Source organism: Dendrobates tinctorius, unplaced genomic scaffold (genome assembly GCF_039654945.1).
Source record: "Dendrobates tinctorius isolate UK_male_01 unplaced genomic scaffold, ASM3965494v1 ptg000192l, whole genome shotgun sequence".
Lineage (NCBI taxonomy): Eukaryota > Metazoa > Chordata > Amphibia > Anura > Dendrobatidae > Dendrobates > Dendrobates tinctorius.
Genome location: NW_027361859.1, coordinates 2,966,290 through 2,981,831, shown reverse-complemented (window position 1 = coordinate 2,981,831; position 15,542 = coordinate 2,966,290). Strand labels below are relative to the sequence as shown.

General features: G+C 45.4%; 1 protein-coding gene across 1 annotated transcript in view; it reads right to left on the bottom strand.

The window, feature by feature from the left end:
- LOC141055786 (uncharacterized) overlaps positions 1 to 14,996 on the bottom strand; it is a 31,522-nt gene extending 16,526 nt beyond the window's left edge. The window contains exons 1-9 of the mRNA XM_073552492.1: positions 14,908 to 14,996; positions 12,683 to 12,808; positions 12,374 to 12,553; positions 12,168 to 12,291; positions 5,817 to 5,914; positions 2,858 to 3,007; positions 2,553 to 2,732; positions 2,346 to 2,469; positions 2,165 to 2,262 (exon numbers count right to left, since the gene is read on the bottom strand). Coding sequence (XP_073408593.1) covers positions 2,165 to 2,262; positions 2,346 to 2,469; positions 2,553 to 2,732; positions 2,858 to 3,007; positions 5,817 to 5,914; positions 12,168 to 12,291; positions 12,374 to 12,553; positions 12,683 to 12,808; positions 14,908 to 14,934 — 1,107 coding nt within the window. The 5' untranslated portion in view covers positions 14,935 to 14,996. The remainder of the gene's footprint in view (positions 1 to 2,164; positions 2,263 to 2,345; positions 2,470 to 2,552; positions 2,733 to 2,857; positions 3,008 to 5,816; positions 5,915 to 12,167; positions 12,292 to 12,373; positions 12,554 to 12,682; positions 12,809 to 14,907) is intronic.
- Between the last annotated feature and the right edge of the window lie 546 nt (positions 14,997 to 15,542).

Below are 15,542 nucleotides of genomic sequence, written 5' to 3'. Positions count from 1 at the left end.
ATACTGTATTTTTCATACTCTAAGGCTGGTTTCACATTTGCGTTTTTTAGCGCTGGAAAAAAACGCTAACCTGCGCATGCGTTTTTTCCCCTATATTTAACATGGGTGCGCATACCTGCGCGCTTGTAAGCGCATGTATGCGATTTTCATGCGCTGCGTTTTTTTGGGGTGTGCGATTGGATTTTCCAGACGCATCATGTTGCAAAAAAGCGCATGCGCACATATGCGCACGTTTTGCGCTAAAAATGGCCATTATAGCCTATGGATGCGCATATGTGCGCACTGGCATGCTCATGTAAGCGTTTTTTTGCATATGCGTTTTTTTTTTTTTAACCATGGAATTTAGGGGTTTGAGTTAGAGTTAGGGTTAGTTAAGGGGGTTTAGGGTTAGGGTTAGGGTCAGGGTCAGGGTTAGGGTTGGGTTTTGGGTCAGGGTTAGGGTTTAGTATGGTTTGGTTAAGGGTTAGGGTCAGGGTTAGGGTCAGGATTAGGGTTAAGTATGGTTTTGTTAAGGGTTAGGGTCAGGGTTAGGGTTAGGGTCAGGGTTAGGGTCAGGGTTAGGGTTAAGTATGGTTTTGTTAAGGATTAGGGTCAGGGTTAGGGTCAGGATTAGGGTTAAGTATGGTTTTGTTAAGGGTTAGGGTCAGGGTTAGGGTTAGGGTTAGGGTCAGGGTTAGGGTCAGGGTTAGGGTTAGGGTCAGGGTTAGGGTTAAGTATGGTTTTGTTAAGGATTAGGGTCAGGGTTAGGGTCAGGATTAGGGTTAAGTATGGTTTTGTTAAGGGTTAGGGTCAGGGTTAGGGTTAGGGTTAGGGTTAGGGTCAGGATTAGGGTTAGGGTTAGGGTCAGGGTTAGGGTTAAGTATGGTTTTGTTAAGGGTTAGGGTCAGGGTTAGGGTTAGGGTTAGGGTCAGGGTTAGGGTTAGGGTCAGGGTTAGGGTCAGGGTTAGGGTTAGGGTCAGGGTTAGGGTTAGTTAGGGTTTAGGGTTTGGGTTAGGGTTAAGTATGATTTGGTTAAGGGTTAGGGTCAGGGTTAGGGTTAGGGTTAGGGTCAGGGTTAGGGTTAGGGTCAGGGTTAGGGTTAGTAAAGTCATGGTTTGGGTAGTGTGAGGGGCCACCTAAAAATGTTGGAAAAAAACGCAAACGCGGTAAAAACGCGCTAAAAACGCATACAAACGCATAAAAACGCTGCGTTTTTTTCATGCATGCTCATAAAAATGCTTGAAAAAAACGCAGCAGTTGTATGCTTATGTATGCGTTTTTTCAATGCGTTTTTTTGCGGGAAAAACGCGCTGCAAAAAAAAGCAAGTGTGAAACTAGCCTAAGACACACCCAAAATTTTGAGGTGTAAAATAGGAAAAAAATTTTTTATGCAAAAACAGGGGTCTGTCTTACTGTCCGAATTTAGCTTAGGTGGCAGGAGCAGGACTGCTGAGTCGGTGTCCATTTTAGAGATGACAGAACTGGTATAAAATGGACTAACTCCGAAAATTTATAATAAATTGGGTAAAGTAGTTCAATGCAGGATGTGCTGTAAATTTTTCAGAAGAATTTGGGAAAGTTATTAAATGTCCTATAAATGTTTGTTCTGTTCCTGATCTAAGGATATCTGCTTTTAGTTGAGGTGAATCTGTGCATTTTATGTACATGCTCAGTAGTGATGCAGTGCTTTGGAGTCAGGAGTCGTGAGTCAGGGAAATTGATGAGTCAGAGGTTTGGCTTACCGCCTCCACAGCTCTGAGCAGGAGTGGAGCGATGTGGCGGGCACTGGGCTGGGAGGAGGGGATGTCCCGGCGGTGCAAGGCTGCGGGCCCTGGGCTTCAAGAAAATGTCGGCGAAGAGGCTGGAGCGGATTCCCTGCTCTGTACATTGATTTCCTGGTGGTGGGCTTAATGAAAATGGATGCCACCGGTTGCGCACGCTCAGATTTAGATCTTGTCTCAATGACGAGCCCAACTCCTGCTGCCGGCTTTCTGTATCTGTGACCCCACTCCACAGCTGCCCCGCCCCCTCCCCAGTAAGCTACATTCAGGCTATAAGACGTACCCCCATTTTTCTTCCACATTTTTTGAGAAAAAATACGATATTACCGGTGGATTGAGAACAAGACTTTCCCAGACGTCTGCACATCACAGGAGAAATCTCATGACATCTTTTCTCCATCTACCTGATAATCCTGAGGAACATCAGGACTTTCTTGTTTACAGTCCTGTGGAAGAAGAGGGTGGAGACATCTCTCTGGTGTTGTCCTCTTACTGGATAGATCTGGAGGAAACACATACAGGGACTGAATTCATTCTTTATATACAGATAATTATAGGCCGTGTGTATTTAGTCCTGTCTATTACCTGGTGATGTGAGGGGCTGGGTAACCTCCATCATGACGTCCTTGTACAGATCTCTGTGTCCTTCTAAATACTCCCACTCCTCCATGGAGAAATAGACGGAGACATCCTGACACCTTATAGGAATCTGACACATACAATGATACAGTGATCCCCTCAATCCCTTCATAGCGTTACTGTATAATGTCCCAGCATTCCCAGCAGTGTCACCTCTCCAGTCAGCAGCTCAATCATCTTGTAGGCGAGTTCTAGGATCTTCTGAATATTGATGTCCTTATGTATAAGGGAGGGAGGTTGAGGCCCCGTGATTGGACTTTTGGGTCTTCCCCATCCCTCAAACACATGGTACTGACAGCGCTCACTAGAGGTCTTCTTCACTACTGTGTAATCCTGGTTAATGTGAGACACATTAATAAATTTCACTACAGACACTTCCAGAGACCTCACCTCTCCAGTTCTGTCTGTTATTCCAATAGATAAGAATGATGTAATGTGACGTCATCAGAATCTCTCACCTCTCCAGTAAGCCGGAAGAGGATCACTATGGTGAGGTGTAATATCCTCTCCGCCATCTTGTATCTGTCCATATCCATCTGTGATGGGTAAATCAGGAAAATTCTCTTATATAGAAGATCTCCACTGAGAGGATCCGATATTGTAGGGACCTGAATGGGAAGAAGATGAGTCAATGTAACATAAAGAATCCCACTTAACAATACAATTACTGAAGACTTTATATCCAATCATCAAACACAGAAATGATGCTAACATGTATATCACAAAACTATTTTTGTCTACCACACAGAGTGTTTATCTTTGTTTGTTTTTTTTTTTATTTCCACCAATAAGGCCGTAGTTTCAGATGTTTTTGGACAATTCAACAATTGCAACTTTTTAAAAATTAACAATTTTTGTCACAAATGTACTCCAGTTCATCCCTGAGCCATTTTATGTATCCCAGATATCTTGGAGCAAATTTTGTGCTTTTTATCAAAACTTGAGACTTCTTGCCCTAAGAACATTTTCATTTTATCAAAGCTTGCTGTTATTGCTCCTGTTTAACCAACATAAATACTACTCTCAGTCTCCGACCGTGGCATTTAAATGCCGCAGTCCTGGTAGGGCTTATCGTTCCTTCTGTATGACACAATCACCCGGTGCTGATGGATTGCTATGGTCGCCTGGGTCCTGCTGAAGGCTTCTATTAACAAAATCTTACTATAGCCAAAGAAAGACGGAAAAGGGAATTATCTTCTGCACTGCTGGTAAATCAATATTTTAACAGTGTGGTATGGTAAATCATGTGGCTTAATTCTCATATTCTCTACATAAGAGTATTTCTGATTATAATTGTAGACGCTTTTGAATACACCCATGGAAAAGATGGCATACATAGGTGCCACCAAGGTCCCCATAGCTGTACCTATCGTTTTGGTGGTAGATGACATTTTGAAATTTTAAAAAATTGTTTTTAAAAATAAATTCTGAGCCCTCTAGGATGAAGCTTCTATAGTTGCTCTCAATTCTGGTGTCTAGATATAAACCTTTTTTGGATGGCTAAGCACCCATTATCATGTTGTATATTGGAATACAATGCTGACACATCTAGGGATTGAAAGAATAGGATTCTCTCCATGTGATACCTTGAAGAAGTTCAATTATTTGTGTAGAGTCTCTAAGATGGTCGGGTGGAGAGTGTAAATGGGGCTGAGCTTACAAATCAATATAGGAAGAGAGGTTAGTAGTTAGGGAATTTATCACCAAAATTAACCCTTTAATGACGGAGCCAATTTTGGCTTTAATGACCAGGCCAAATTTTACAATTCTGAACACTGTCACTTTATGAGGTACAGTAATAACTCTGGAACGCTTTAACGGATCCCGGTGATTCAGAGATTGTTTTTTTGTAACATATTGCATTTCAGGATAGTAGTAAAATTTGTTTGATATGACTTGCGCTTATTTGTTAAAATATCAGAAATTTGAGTTATCAAAATGATCAAAGAAATTACTGGAGTACTGATCTCCTCTAGTCCAGAACACTCCTGTATATGTTTTTCATGTCCAAATCCTCTTATAAAATATCTTTATTACGTCAACTCTTGCAAGTTGCTAAAACGGTTATTCCACATCATTGAAAAATCGACCTCCTTCCCCCTCCAGGAATGGTTTGGCGCTTCCTGTTCCCTAGGTCCGAATTATTCTACTAAAATCTTCCCCTGCTGACTTCTATCTCTCACCCCCTCACCTTTCATGTTCCTCCATTAGTTTTCCATGTTATAACTTATTTCCCCCTCATCTTTTTAGATCATCAGCATGTTGCCTTTTTTTTTACTGGATCACAAACCAGGTTCTTTCAATACTTGTACTTACATCTTACTGTAATCTTGTTGTAATTATCTAATCTGTTTCCCTTGTTTCTTCATGAAAAAATGTCAATAAAATTTTAATTAAAAAAAAAATATTGGAAATGTGGCAAAAATTTAGAACATTTCACAATTTTCAAACTTTTAATTCTTATGCCTTTAAGCCAGAGTCATGTCACAGAAAATAGTTAATAAATAACAGTTCCCACATGACAACTTTATATCTGCATCATTTTTGAGGAGTTAGAGGAGTTAAAAGTTTACCTGCAGTTTATCATTTTTTCAACAATATTTACAAAACCATTTTTTTAGGGAACACATCACATTTGACGTGACTTTACAACAGAAAATACCCCAAAAGTGACACCGTTCTAAATAAATAAAAATTATTTTTACAGGGGTAGCAGGGGAAAATGGACCCGAAAACTTGTTGTGCAATTTCTCCTCAGTATACAGAAACTTTATATGTGGGGGAAATTATTGTTTGGCACACAGCAAAGCTTGGAAGAGAAGGAGCACCGTTCGACTTTTGGAACGCAAAAATGGCTAGAATTGAGAGTGCTGTGCAATGCTGTGGAGTCGGAGTCGTGGAATTGGGGAAATTAAGGAGTTGAAAGTTTGGCTTAACGACTCCACAGCCTTGGGCAGGAGTGGGGCGATGCGGTGGGCCCTGGGCTGGGAGGAGGGGGTGTCCCAGCTATGCAATGGTGCGGGCTCTGGGCTTCAAGATAATGTCGGCCATGAGGCAGCACCCTGCTCTGTACATTGATTTTCCAGCAATGGGATTAATGAAAATGTCCGCCGGAGGCAGTACACGCGCAGATTTATATCTAGGCTCAATAGCGAGCCCCAAAATTGCCGCCAACTTCCTGCAGCACCTACCCTGTCTCCTGTGACCCCGCTCTACTGCTGCTCCCCCCTCCCCGGTAATCTACATTCGGACTATAAGACGAACCCCGATTTCCCCAAAAAATTTTGGGGAAAAAAAATGCATCTTATAGTCCGAAAAATACAGTAAAACTGGTGGATAAAACAAGACTGAGCCCAAGACCTTCACAGCCGTCTACACATCATAGGGGAGATCTCATGACATCTTCTCTCCATCTACCTGATGATCCTGAGGAACATTGGGATCTTCTTGTTTACAGTCCTGTGGGAGAAGAGGACGGGGACATCTCTCTGGTGTTGTCCTCTTACTGGATAGATCTGGGGGAAACACATACAGGGACTGAACTCATTTACATACAGAGAATTATAGGCCGTGCGTATTTACCGTATATACTCGTGTATAAGCCGAGATTTTCAGCCCATTTTTTTGGGCTGAAAGTCCCCCTCTCGGCTGATACGCGAGTCATATACAGGCGTCGGCGGGGAGGGGAGTGGGGGGTGTCAGAGACCATACTCCCCCCTCCTGGTGCGGTCTCCGCAGCCCCCCTGCTTCCCCCATGATCTCAGTGTCCTAGCTGTTCCTGCATTCAGCGGTCATGTGGTACCGCTCATTAAACTCATGAATATGCGCATATTTAATGAGCGGTACCACGTGACCGCTGAATGCAGGAACAGCCTGGGACGCCGACATCATGCTGGAAGCAGGAGCTGAAGAGACCGGGCGCCAGGAGGGGGCTGGCGAGTATGACGGGGGAGCAGAGCAATATTTACCGCTCCCCGTTCCATTGCTTTCTCCGGGTCCTCTGGCTGTGACTTAGTGGAGGGCGCGGTGACATAGTCAGTGAGCACCCTCTGCTAACGTCACTGCACAGGACCCGGGAAAAACAGCGATGGGAACGGTGAATATAGCCAGTGCCGGGGGCCTGAGCAGCATATGGGGATATTGATGTATGGAGCATCTACTTCGGCCACCATTAACCCTTGTGCAGCATATGGGGGGTATTTATGTATGGAGCTTCTACTTGGGCCACCATTAACCCTTTTACAGCATTTTATGGGGGGTATTTATGTATGGAGCTTCTACTTGGACCACTGTTAACCCTTGTGCAGCATGTGGGGGGTATTTATGTATGGAGCTTCTACTTGGACCACTGTTAACCCTTGTGCAGCATGTGGGGGGTATTTATGTATGGAGCTTCTACTTGGGCCACCATTAACCCTTGTGCAGTATATGAGGGGTATTTATGTATGGAGCTTCTACTTGGGCCACCATTAACCCTTGAGAAGCATATGGGGGGTATTTATGTATGGAGCATCTATTTGGGCCACCATTAACTCTTGTGCAGTATATGGGGGGTATTTATGTATGGAGCTTCTACTTGGGCCACCATTAACCCTTTTACAGCATTTTATGGGGGGTATTTATGTATGGAGCTTCTACTTGGACCACTATTAACCCTTGTGCAGCATGTGGGGGGTATTTATGTATGGAGCATCTACTTCGGCCACCATTAACCCTTGTGCAGCATATGGGGGGTATTTATGTATGGAGCATCTACTTGGGCCACCATTAACCCTTGTGCAGCATATGGGGGGTATTTATGTATGGAGCATCTACTTGGGCCACCATTAACTCTTGTGCAGTATATGGGGGGTATTTTATGTATGGAGCTTCTACTTGGGCCACCATTAACCCTTTTACAGCATTTTATGGGGGGTAATTATGTATGGAGCTTCTACTTGGACCACTATTAACCCTTGTGCAGCATGTGGGGGGTATTTATGTATGGAGCTTCTACTTGGGCCACCATTAACCCTTGTGCAGCATATGGGGGTATTTATGTATGGAGCATCTACTTGGGCCACCATTAACCCTTCTGCAGCATATGGGGGGTATTTTATGTATGGAGCATCTACTTGGGCCACCATTAACCCTTCTGCAGCATATGGGGGGTATTTTATGTATGGAGCATCTACTTGGGCCACCATTAACCCTTCTGCAGCATATGGGGGGTATTTTATGTATGGAGCTTCTACTTGAGCCATCATTAACCCTTGTGCAGCAATGTATGGGGTTATTTATCCTTGGAGCATCTTGTTGGGCCACCATTAACCCTTTTACAGCATTTTATGGGGGTATTTATATGCAGCATATGGGGGGTATTTATGTATGGAGCTTCTACTTGGACCACTATTAACCCTTGTGCAGCATGTGGGCGGTATTTATGTATGGAGTTTTTACTTGGGCCACCATTAACCTTTGTGCAGCATATGGGGGGTATTTATGTATGGAGCTTCTACTTGGGCCACCATTAACCCTTGTGCAGCATATGGGGGGTATTTATGCATGGAGTTTTTACTTGGGCCACCATTAACCTTTGTGCAGCATATGGGGGTATTTATGTATGGAGCTTCTACTTGGGCCACCATTAACCCTTTTACAGCATTTTATGGGGGGTATTTATGTATGGAGCTTCTACTTGGACCACTATTAACCCTTGTGCAGCATGTGGGGGGTATTTATGTATGGAGCTTCTACTTGGGCCACCATTAACCCTTGTGCAGCATATGGAGGGTATTTATGTATGGAGCTTCAACTTGGGCCACCATTAACCCTTGTGCAGCATATGGGGGTATTTATGTATGGAGCATCTACTTGGGCCACCATTAACTCTTGTGCAGCATATGGGGGGTATTTTATATATGGAGCTTCTACTTGGGCCACCATTAACCCTTTTACAGCATTTTATGGGGGGTAATTATGTATGGAGCTTCTACTTGGACCACTATTAACCCTTGTGCAGCATGTGGGGGGTATTTATGTATGGAGCATCTACTTGGGCCACCATTAACCCTTGTGCAGCATATGGGGGTATTTATGTATGGAGCATCTACTTGGGCCACCATTAACCCTTGTGCAGCATATGGAGGGTATTTATGTATGGAACTTCTACTTGGGCCACCATTAACCCTTGTGCAGCATATGGGGGTATTTATGTATGGAGCATCTACTTGGGCCACCATTAACCCTTCTGCAGCATATGGGGGGTATTTTATGTATGGAGCTTCTACTTGGGCCACCATTAACCCTTCTGCAGCATATGGGGGTATTTTAAGTACGGAGCTTCTACTTGGGCCATCATTAACCCTTGTGCAGCAATGTATGGGGGTATTTATCCTTGGAGCATCTTGTTGGGCCACCATTAACCCTTTTACAGCATTTTATGGGGGTATTTATATGCAGCATATGGGGGGTATTTATGTATGGAGCTTCTACTTGGACCACTATTAACCCTTGTGCAGCATGTGGGCGGTATTTATGTATGGAGTTTTTACTTGGGCCACCATTAACCTTTCTGCAGCATATGGGGGGTATTTATGTATGGCGAGCTTCCAGGGCTGCTGAGCGCAGATGGAAAAGATCCCACTCCAACGAGCACTTCATCGCATTCAAACAGTCCCTCACTACTTTCAAGACCACACTCGCCACAGCTAAACAAACCTACTTCTCATCTCTCATATCCTCCCTGTCTCACAACCCTAAACAGTTATTCAACACCTTCAATTCTCTCCTCCGCCCCCCAGCACCTCCTCCCTCCCCACTCATCTCAGCTGAAGACTTTGCCTCATTTTTCAAGCAGAAAATTGATAACATCAGGGACAGTTTTGGTCAACAACCCCCAGAGCCCTTCCTCCCAACTTCCCAGCCCTCCACCTTCAAAACCAACTTCTCCACCATTACAGAAGATCGACTCTCCACTCTACTCTCAAGATCACATCTCACCACCTGTGCACTCGACCCGATCCCATCCCACTTCATCCCAAACCTCACCACAGTCTTCATCCCAACCCTAACCCATCTCTTCAACCTATCACTAACAACTGGTGTTTTCCCCTCAAGCTTTAAACATGCCTCCATCACACCTATCCTCAAAAAGCCCTCTCTTGACCCATCCTCTGTATCTAGCTATCGCCCTATATCACTTCTCCCATACGCCTCCAAGCTACTGGAACAACACGTCTACCTTGAACTGTCCTCCCATCTCTCTTCTTGCTCCCTCTTCGACCGCTTACAATCTGGCTTCCGGTCACACCACTCCACTGAAACAGCCCTTACTAAGGTCACCAATGACCTCTTAACTGCCAAGAGCAAGCGACACTACTCTGTCCTCCTCCTCCTGGACCTGTCGGCTGCCTTTGACACAGTGGACCATTCCCTATTATTACAGACCCTCTCATCCCTCGGCATCACAGACTTGGCCCTCTCCTGGATCTCATCATACCTAACAGACCGGACATTCAGCGTCTCCCACTCACACACCACCTCCTCACCTCGCCCCCTATCTGTCGGAGTCCCACAAGGTTCAGTCCTTGGGCCCCTGCTGTTCTCTATTTACACCTTTGGCCTGGGACAGCTCATAGAATCTCATGGCTTTCAGTATCATCTTTATGCTGATGACACACAGATCTACATCTCTGGACCAGATATCACCTCCCTACTAACCAGAATCCCTCAATGTCTGTCCACTATTTCATCCTTCTTCTCCACTAGATATCTGAAACTCAACATGGACAAAACAGAATTCATCATCTTTCCCCCATCTCACGTGACCCCCCCTACGAACCTATCAATTACAGTAAATGACTGCCCACTCTCCCCAGTCCCACAAGCTCGCTGCCTCGGAGTAATCCTTGACGCTGATCTCTCCTTCAAACCACATATCCAAACCCTTTCCACTTCATGCCGACTTCAACTCAAAAATATTTCACGCATCCGTTCATTCCTCACCCAAGAATCTGCAAAAACCCTAGTCCATGCCCTCATCATCTCTCGCCTTGACTACTGCAACCTCATGCTCTGTGGCCTCCCCTCAAACACTCTCGCACCCCTCCAATCTATTCTAAACTCTGCTGCCCGACTAATCCACCTGTCCCCCCGCTATTCCCCAGCTTCTCCCCTCTGTCAATCCCTTCACTGGCTCCCAATTGCCCAGAGACTCCATTACAAAACCCTAACCATGACATACAAAGCCATCCACAACTTGTCTCCTCCATACATCTGTGACCTCGTCTCCCGGTACTTTCCTGCACGCAACCTCCCATCCTCACAAGATCTCCTTCTCTACTCCCCTCTTATCTCCTCTTCCCACAATCGCATACAAGATTTCTCTCGCGCATCACCCCTACTCTGGAACTCTCTACCACAACATATCAGACTCTCACCTACCATCGAAACCTTCAAAAAGAGCCTGAAGACCCACCTCTTCCGACAAGCCTATAACCTGCAGTAACCACCGATCGACCAAACCGCTGCACAACCAGCTCTACCCTCGCCTACTGTATTACCACCCATCCCTTGAAGATTGTGAGCCCTCGCGGGCAGGGTCCTCTCTCCTCCTGTACCAGTTATGACTTGTATTGTTTAAGATTATTGTACTTGTTTTTATGTATACCCCTCCTCACATGTAAAGCGCCATGGAATAAATGGCGCTATAACAATAAATAATAATAATAATAATATGGAGCTTCTACTTGGGCCACCATTAACCCTTGTGCAGCATATGGGGGGTATTTATGTATGGAGCTTCTACTTGGGCCACCATTAACCCTTGTGCAGCATATGGAGGTTATTTATGTATGGAGCTTCTACTTGGGCCACCATTAACTCTTGTGCAGCATATGGGGGTATTTATGTATGGAGCATCTACTTGGGCCACCATTAACCCTTCTGCAGCATATGGGGGGTATTTTATGTATGGAGCTTCTACTTGGGCCACCATTAACCCTTCTGCAGCATATGGGGGTATTTATGTATGGAGCTTCTACTTGGACCACTATTAACCCTTGTGCAGCATGTGGGTGGTATTTATGTATGGACTTTTTACTTGGGCCACCATTAACCTTTGTGCAGCATATGGGGGGTATTTATGTATGGAGCTTCTACTTGGGCCACCATTAACCCTTGTACAGCATATGGGGCGTATTTATGTATGGAGCTTCTACTTGGGCCACCATTAACCCTTGTGCAGCATATGGGGGGTATTTTATGTATGGAGCTTCTACTTGGGCCACCATTAACCCTTGTGCAGCAATGTATGGGGGTATTTATCCTTGGAGCATCTTGTTGGGTCACCATTAACCCTTTTACAGTATTTTATGGGGGTATTTATGTATGGAGCTTCTACTTGGACCACTATTAACCCTTGTGCAGCATGTGGGGGGTATTTATGTGTGGAGCTTCTACTTGGGCCACCATTAACCCTTGTGCAGCATATGGGGGGTATTTATGTATGGAGCATCTACTTGGGCCACCATTAACCCTTGTGCAGCAATATATGGGGGTATTTATCCTTGGAGCATCTTGTTGGGCCACCATTAACCCTTTTACAGCATTTTATGGGGGTATTTATCTATGGAGCATCTTTTTGGACCACCATTAACCCTTGTGCAGCACCACCCTCGGCTTATACGAGTCAATAAGTTTTCCCAGTTTCTTGTGGCAAAATTAGGGGGGTCGGCTTATACGCAGGTCGGCATATACACGAGTATATACGGTAATCCTGTCTATTACCTAGTAATATGAGGGGCTGGGAAACCTCCATCATGACGTCCTTGTACAGATCTTTGTGTCCGCGTAGATACTCCCACTCCTCCATGGTGAAATAGACGGCAACATCCTGATACCTTATAGGAACCTGACACATACAATGATAACGTCATCCCCCGATCCCTTCATAGCGTTACTGTATAATGTCACAGCATTCCCAGCAGTGTCACCTCTCCAGTCAGCAGCTCAATCATCTTGTAGGTCAGTTCTAGGATCTTTTGGTCATTGATGTCCTCATATATCAGGGGGTGAGGTGGAGGCCCTGTTATTGGGCTCAGGGGTCTTCCCCATCCCTCACACACAGGGTCCTGACAGCGCTCACTAGAGGTCTTCTTCACCACTGTGTAATCCTGGTTATGGAGAGACACATTAATAAATCTCACTACAGACATTTCCAGAGTCCTCACCTCTCCAGTTCTGTCCATCTGTTATTCCCATAGATAAGAATGATGTAATGTGACGTCATCAGAATCTCTCACCTCTCCAGTAAGCCGGAAGAGGATCTCTAGGGTGAGGTGTAATATTCTCTCCATCATCTTGTCCCTATCTCTATCCATCCTTGATGGGTAAGTTCTCTTATATCGAAGATCGGATATCATAGGGACCTAACAATGAATGAGATGGGAAGAAGATGAGCCAATGAAACATCATAAAGAATCCCACGTAACAATACAATTACTGGACACTTTATATCCAATTACCTACTGGAGAAATGATGTGTGAAGTGTTAATCTGTGTTTGTTTTAATGTTCACCAATAAGGACGTGGTTTCAGATGTTTTTGGCTGAATTCTCAACTACAACTTTTTAAAAATTCACAAAATTTGTCACAAATTTCGGGGTATCCGTATAAATTCCATAAAAATGCGATTCAAACAAAACCACCCACCATAATAAGGTAAATGGAGACACTACTTACTCAGTTTGGCGGCTGCTCCGGTGGTATCCATCTTTTTAGGTGTGCACACTTTTTGGTTGTCCACACTTGTTCACTAAAAAAATTCCTAAAATATGGGACACCACTGGAACACAGACCAAAGTGACTTTATCTGTCTCATAAGTGAGTGGTTCCATGGGAGGTTGCCGGACCCACGGTTTTGGGGAATTTACAGGGAAACCCTGTGGTAAGCGCTCAGAGAAGAGCACAGGATAAATAGGAACTGATCCTTATTCCGATTTTTGGGAGGTAGAATAAACAAATAGGCAGCAGTACAAGAACAGTTTTTATTTTTATTTTTGTGCAGTTCACCATGCGGCATAAGTGATAAAACAGATTTATTCTTCAGGTCGGTGCAATTACAGCGATACCAGATATATATAGTTTTTTTGCTGCTATCACACAGTAAAAATACTTCTTTTTATATATAAAAGTAGGATTTTGTCTGAGAGCTGTAAGTTTTTTATTTTTTGGTGAACAGAGCTGTATGAAGGCTTATGTTTTGCAGGATGAGTTGCAGATATTTTTTACACCATTCTTGGGTACTTAATGTTTTATGATCGCTCGTTATTCAGATTTTTCAGACAGAATGAACAAAAAACAGCAATTCTGTTAATATTTTTATTTTTTATGCCGTCCACTGAGCGGTAACAGTGGCAAGACTGATTTGTTCATTGGGTTGGTACGATTACAACGATAAAACGTTTATTTTTTTATGATTTTCTCTTTTTACACTCTAAAATTTTACAAAATGAATTTGTTTTTGCATCGTCACATTCTGAGAGCTGTAACTTTTGTATTTTTTTGCAGCCGCACACCCGAGTGCCGGATGACAGATTCTCGCATCACACTCGCAAGTGTGATCCCGGTCTATCGCTGGTTCTCACAGGCCACCGCACCCTGGGGTCATCACGTGACCTCAAGTTACCATGGTAACCATCGGGACCCGCAATTCTTATTGCGGGGGTCCGATGGTTACTAAGAAAGTCTTGTGTCTTCCATGCAACCACTTAATTGACTGCGGTATTTAAGGGATTAATTTTCTCCAATCGGCTTAAAACCCGCTTAGTTGTGGCCTCCGGGCGGCACTATTCCCTTATTCCTGATCTCCGTTGTTTTACCAGCAGATAATGCACTTTTCCTTCTTCCTTTAGGTATATTCTACTGGAATTCTTCCGACTCTCGGAACAGCAGAGGCAGCTGGACGTTCCTATCAGCCTCTTTAATAGTTGTGCGTTTCACAACCCCACAATGTGAGCGACTATCCCACCACCGATGCCCCATGTATCCGGTCGGTGCCCTATAGTGCGCTCTTCTGTCAACCCACAGCCTGTTATCGACATCTCGGGGCCCGTGTGACGCTCAGCTCCAGGCTCAGCACGTGGATAACAAAACGGGTCATTGGAATAATGTTCTGGGAGATTTATAAGGGGCAAACACCTATGGCCGTGACTGTATGAGGAGCCCGGGGGTCCCTGCCCTCAGCGTCTGTCACCCGCAGATTAGGGGCTCACACAGGGCCGATGTGGGGGCAGATTCCCCTAATGCTGCGGAGGCCGAGCACAAACCTCCCAGACCCCCAGAGCCCGAGCTCAGGGTCACAGGTCAGACCCCAGCGACCGGGGGAGAACGTGTGTATTCAGGGGGGAAACATGGAGAACGGAACAGCACAGAGATGGTAAAGAGCATTTATTATATGGGGAGGAAAAATGGCCGAGTGTGACCAGCGGCTAATCCTGAGAGAGAATAACGGGGCTCCAGCACCTACCTCCACCTGCAGAGCCGCACTCCACATATATGGCTGCTCTGTGCGCACAGGACCTGGGATGAGGTCACAGGAGGGGAGGAGTCAGGGGTCACATGATCAGGGGCCTCAGAGTATGCAGGACTCTGCTGTGCTGGTTGTCATGGTGCTGGATGGGGGAAGTTTATGTGTGGGGTCAGGAGGGGTTTACAGGGGGGATGTAGCAGAGCCGTGTGTGTACAAGGTGTACGGAGCGGAGCCGTGTGTGTACGAGGTGTACGGAGCGGAGCCGTGTGTGTACGAGGTGTACGGAGCGGAGCCGCGTGTGTACGTGGTGTACGGAGCGGAGCCGTGTGTGTACGAGGTGTACGGAGCGGAGCCACGTGTGTACGAGGTGTACGGAGCGGAGCCGTGTGTACGAGGTGTACGGAGCGGAGCCGTGTGTGTACGAGGTGTACGGAGCGGAGCCGCGTGTGTACGTGGTGTACGGAGCGGAGCCATGTGTACGAGGTGTACGGAGCGGAGCCGTGTGTGTACGAGGTGTACGGAGCGGAGCCGTGTGTGTACGTGGTGTACGGAGCGGAGCCGTGTGTGTACGAGGTGTACGGAGCGGAGCCGCGTGTGTACGAGGTGTACGGAGCGGAGCCGCGTGTGTACGA